At 28.6% G+C, this 6,000-nt stretch overlaps 1 protein-coding gene across 1 annotated transcript; it reads right to left on the bottom strand.

Annotated features, from left to right (window-relative positions):
- Positions 1 to 1,135: 1,135 nt before the first annotated feature.
- LOC109802730 (akuammiline synthase 2) lies at positions 1,136 to 2,467 on the bottom strand. Its single transcript, XM_020364137.2, has one exon. The coding sequence runs from the start codon at positions 2,465 to 2,467 to the stop codon at positions 1,136 to 1,138; it is 1,332 nt and encodes a 443-aa protein (XP_020219726.2).
- Between the last annotated feature and the right edge of the window lie 3,533 nt (positions 2,468 to 6,000).

The following is a 6,000-nucleotide window of genomic DNA, read 5'->3' as shown; positions in this document are numbered from 1 at the left end:
GGGTCCAAAGTCTTTTAAGTAAGAACATATGTATGAAATTTTATGCAACAATTCAAAGAAATTATTGTATCCAAATTGTACAAAATTCACAAGATTTTCAATAATATTGACATTGTTCAATTTGAAGGTGAAAAATGGGTGAAGTGATAAAACTTCATTTCTTATACGTTAATACCTTTGCCCGATACAAACTCAAATCGAAAGGGACAATTATGATACAAATAAAATAATCAATACAAACCATCAAATGTAGTCAATCAAATAATTGATTAATTTAAGGATCAAAAGATTCAGACCATAATCAATCACACATAAATAGACCAAAAGTGTGAAATAAAAATATAATATATTTCACCACGTAGAGTTGTCAAATAACATACTAATTGTGTATACAAATTTTCTATACCAACAAAGTTATCTGTTACCGTGTTATATCATACTATTTGCTTTAACCCTGTCATATTAAGTTTAATTTTAGTAGTTAAAGGGTAATTGGGTCAAGGCTAATCCAACGTCAAACCATAAGAAAATTAATAACATATTTTGTGGTATCTCTTGTTAGAATTTGGTGAAGACGACTTTCTAATCTATTCACATTTTTTACTTCTCCAAATCTTATAATACTAAATCTTACTTCTTTTATCTATCTTCTCCATGATGAACACGTCGGTTAATTTGTATTCTTATTAAACCTCCTACGAATTCTCAACACCAAAGTATAGCCTAGAAAAATTAAAGAATAAGAACAAAACTGACTTTGATATCACCTTTTAAACTCCTATTGCCTGTGAGTGCTATTGAGAAGAAACTTTGGTTTACCACCTTTGACTTATTGTGAGAAACCTTTAGGCCTTTACTCTTTCATTCATTTCCATAAAAGCAATATTGTTCTATTTCATCAAAAGGATATCTACTTGCTTGGTTAAATGGAAAGTCAGACATGTAGTGATTGCCCAAATCAATAAACTACTAGAATTTCTTTTTCTTCTTTCTTTTTATTATTATAAATGGAAAACATTTTATATATTTTCATTTTGGTATAGTGAAAAAATTAGAGAAACAAAAGAAGTGTATTCTTACTACGTACTACTTTCTTTACTGGTTCCACATTTGTTCTATGTTGTTGATTATATTATTAAATATTGGAAACAATAGGATTAAGCAACGCGATTCGGAGGAATTCCATATCGTTTTCCAAGATAGTTATATGTTTCTCTGCCATTGTCACCCATGCATCTATTCCCTCTTTTGTTTCCATCAATACTACTGTGTTTGGTATAGTTTCTTTAGTACCTCCTCTTTGAGCCAACCACAACGGTTTTCCACTACCAAAATCCACCTTGTCGAATCCCATGTTGGCCCAACTTGTGAACACTAAAGTAATTGGGTTTTGTGTTGCTATACCTTCAAGCATTAATTGTGCACACTCATCACTCCATAAAAAATCAGGATCATTTTGCACTTTTAGAAACAACTCCTTAGTGAGCTTTCCTAATTCTTTTTCCAAAACTCTAACTAAATCTATAATATTAGTGTTCTTGTTGACATCTTCCAAAAGAACCAATGCAGGCCACAATAAATTTCCAATAGAACCTTTTGAGAAAGGCTCTCCCATCCTTTTTCTCATGTCCACAACATGCAATGCAACCACTGGCCTTGTTTGATCACAAGATCCATTCATGCATGCTACAATCATATGTTTACATATGAATGAAGACACTATTTGGTATCGTGTAGGTTCTGTGTCATCACTGGTCGACATGGCTTTTAGCTCATTGATGATTTTGGAATCAAACATGAATCTTCTTGTAGTGCACTTTGCTTCTACATTCGAGTCTTTGTTAATATTTAACATGCCAGCACGTACACCAAAGGTGTTTCTTGGAGGAAAGAAAGAAGAAGCAGAAAAGAAATCTGGCCATGATATTTCTTCCTTTGACCCTTTGCAAATGGCAAACCAAGTTTTCAAGAAGGCACTGCAAGAATATGCATCCAAGAGGATGTGAAGGTTGCATAAGCCAATAGCTATTCCTCCACATTGGAAAAGGTTCACTTGGACTAGTAGTTGGGGCAAGACTTCTTGGTAGGAGTGACACTTGTTAGGCTCACATGGAAGTAGTTGATTAAGAAATTCTAATTTGGGTGGATTTAAGAACTCTCCCATGCTAATATTCACTGAGGCTTCCATGTAAATTGCACCTTCATCATTGCAATCAATGGAAAAGTAATCACCTCTTCTACCTCCAAGGGGGTAGAAGATAGTTAGTGTCTCAGATAACGATTTCTTCAATTGATTTGAAACACATGAAAATCCTTTCATGTCACTCGTTTTATGGTAAAAAAGGATTAGTGGAAAATAGGTGTTGAGTTGAAACACATCAAACAAACATAATTTGTGGGTTTTGCAATTTACAGAAGTGGGCAATGATGGTTTAATGGTTTCTCTTGAGGTGATGCTAATCTCCATTATTTACTACAATTAAAGAAGCTTTATTTTAGATATGAAGAAGTGAAAGCCTATAAGAATTTTGTTCATTGACAAAAGTGTTCATATATAAATATATATGATGAATGTTAAAGACATTGTAGAAAACTAAATGTTTTTAATTACCATGGAATCATCATTTCAACATGTTTAGCCTATATCAACGCTTATCTTTGTAATACAAAAGAAAACTCTTAAATCATAAAAAAGATAACTTTCTCTTGTTTTAACCAATAAAGTTATATCTTTTTAAAAACACCAATTAAAGAAAACGCTCTAAAAATTAATGGCCAAAGGTTTTGTGTGTTGTTGCCTTTAATTTTATTAACAACGATCATATATATAAACTGTTGTATATTTATTTATTAGATTTTAGAAATAAAAAAAAATAAATAAATTATTATCATGTTTCGATTACGCTCCCTTATTATTTACCTGCATCTTGTGATAGCACCAACCTATTCTCTAAAATATTGTTGTCATTGTTATCAAAGTTGTTTTTTTTTTCATGACTCCAATACTCTTTTATACCATGCTAAAAAAACGAGACTTTTTAATTTTGTAAGAATACCTAACGTTACGATGACAACAACAAACTCCAATTTGTCAAGCCCATATTAATGTAGATTATGTTATGAATAGCATTTAATAGGAGATAGTTTCACCAACAAAGAAATTGTTTAAACATCTAACTTATTTTTAGATTTAACGTTAAAGATATTATGAAATTTTCATTAAATATATATATATATATAATAAAATAATAAAAAATAAAAAATAAAAAAAAAACAAGTGGTTTTGGATTCCAAGTCTTGATAGTATATAAAGTTTATACTGAAGTTAGAAATTATTTATATTCAAACTTATACTATGGTAATAAATGTTGAATACGTGGTAGAAAAGTAGATGTTTTCATTAATGTTGAGCCCTCATTAATGTAGATTTACTAATGGTAAAGAGAAATAATTACATTGAAAAAAAAAAGTTCAAACACCTATAATCCATTTTTAGATTTGAAGTTGAAATATTCTAGAAATGTGAATATTTTTAATAATTGAACCATAGTTAAAGTTATGATATGATAATCTGATGATGGTTAACTTAATAGTTAAACATTCTATGTTCACACATTATATGAAACTATCTATTTAATAGAAAAAAAAATTATCTTGCCATGTATAAAAATAACATTTGAAAGAACAATAATCATATTACCACAAACAAAAGTAATCACTGGTTAGTGGGTTGAGAGAAATTATTGATAAAAAGAAAAGGTTATGATATAAAAATAAGAAATTATAATTTGTTAAGCCCCTCATTAATGTAGTTTTTTTTATTTCGGACTAATCTATGCTATGAATATTAATTAATAGGAAATAATCAAATAAAAAAAGTTGTTTGAACATCTAACCTATTTTTAAAATTTGTTGATATTTTAGAATTTTCAATGATAACGTAGAACAAATGGTTCTGGTGTCTATTTTAATATATTATATAAAACTCCTACACTAAGGTTAAATATTATATTAAATTTTTTTCTATGATTATGATGATTAATATTGAAGAACGTAAAATAATTGATGTTTCTTAATTTCATTCATCCTAACTTGAAGTTATCATGAAGTTATCATGATAAAAGTATTTTACTAAACTTTAAATTCAATAATTTTGGTTTTATAATCCTAAAAGTATAGTTAGAATAGGCGAAGAAATTAATAATGGAAGACAGAAAATTAATCCAACTATAAGAAACCTTACGAAATCCAATAACTTTCCTTTTAATCGGAACATCTTCATGACTAGAATATTTAAATATGACAAAGTGTTCATTATCAATTAGAAAGTACCAAAACTTGACACTTAACCGTTGATTATTCAATAAATTAACGAAGTTATTAACTAAGTATAATGGAAAGATTAATATGCATAATAAAGTTAAAATTTAAGAACATAAATGCCTCAAAAAAAATTCAGGAACCTATCAGTCACCTTTACCATGCACACAAAATACATATTTTCCTATTAACATAATCTATTCAATATAAAGTCGAAATTTGAATATTAAACAACTTGTTAAAATATTTAAATCATTATCATTTGTGTCAAACTGATATGTATTAGCAACATCCGGAGATCCAAGCATCCAGCTACGAAGAAACATTCGTAATAAATGGAATAATAGAGCAAAATGATGGGTTGTGAAGCAGCTAACATTACAAGGAAATTGTCGTATAGTGACACACATTCTATAGTGACACAATAAGTGTCACTAAAAATTATTTTTACCTACACAATAAATATAATATATGGTATATTGTTAAAAAGTGTAGGTATAAGTTATAGTGACACACAAAATATGTTGTTAAATCTCATTCAAAATCAACATTAAAATTGTATGTAGCTATATGCCAAATAGATATATACATACATATATTATACTTATAGTGACACTTTTTGTATGTTACTATATGTAACATTTATTGTAGTAACAACTAACATTGTAATCTGAAGGTTAACAATTTCCAGAAACTCTTGTGGGCTATCACCAAAATAATGAGAATTCTGCACCTATATTGCAATTTAAAGGCACTTAGGTTTAATGATTTTGGGAGCCCAATAGAGGGACCAATCGAATCTTGAACAACGAGGGGCTAAATAAAATCAAGTAAACTGAATATGGACCTTCCTTCAAAATATGAGTATAGATTGATTATGGAGAAGTTTGGAACCATGGATGGAGTTGGCCATACATCATTTTGGCGGGTGAAGAGAACTTAATTTTTGTTTTTGAACAAATATATATATATATATTATTGTTGAATTATTATTGTTGAATTATTTGGAAAATATATAATCATGAATATTTATATATATATATATATATATATATATATATATATATTATAATAAGTATTATTATTATTTATTTATTTATTAATTCTTATTATTATTATTTTTATTATTATTATATTCACCCTATTATTATTATTATGACTTAAATATGTTCAAACTACCTCCAATTAGATCGTTTTCAAATCACTACCTATTAATTTTTTTTAAAATACTTGACTAATTCTTTTTTAATTTAGTACCTGACGAACTACCACATCAGCACCCAACAGTGTCGGTCATATCATCTAAATGTTCACTTCACTTTCCATGTAATTGGTCACATCATATTTTAATTTATAAAAAAAAATTCATTTCGTGGTTAAGGGAAACCATTTAATGTTGGAACTTGGCGACCTCAAAAAATTCTCTCTTATTCATCTTCAACTTGAACATTTAATTTCGTAAGCTACAAAATTGTTCCTTTTTGTTCTTCAAAAGCTTGAAGTTGTATTTCCGCATAGTTTTCATTCTCATTCTCCGTTTTCGTCATTCATCTATGTTTTCGTTGTTCTTCATTTTGGAAATGCACATTCTACGTTGTTCTCTGGTCCTTGCGTTTGAAGAACCATTCTTCATTGACCATTCGTGGAGGAAAACTATTAAAGTGGTGAGATTTTGTAGAC

This window comes from Cajanus cajan, chromosome 1, assembly GCF_000230855.2.
Source record: "Cajanus cajan strain Asha chromosome 1, NIPB_CcT2T_4, whole genome shotgun sequence".
NCBI lineage: Eukaryota > Viridiplantae > Streptophyta > Magnoliopsida > Fabales > Fabaceae > Cajanus > Cajanus cajan.
The sequence above is the reverse complement of the archived record's forward strand: the minus strand, read 5'-3'. Positions and strand labels throughout refer to the sequence as shown.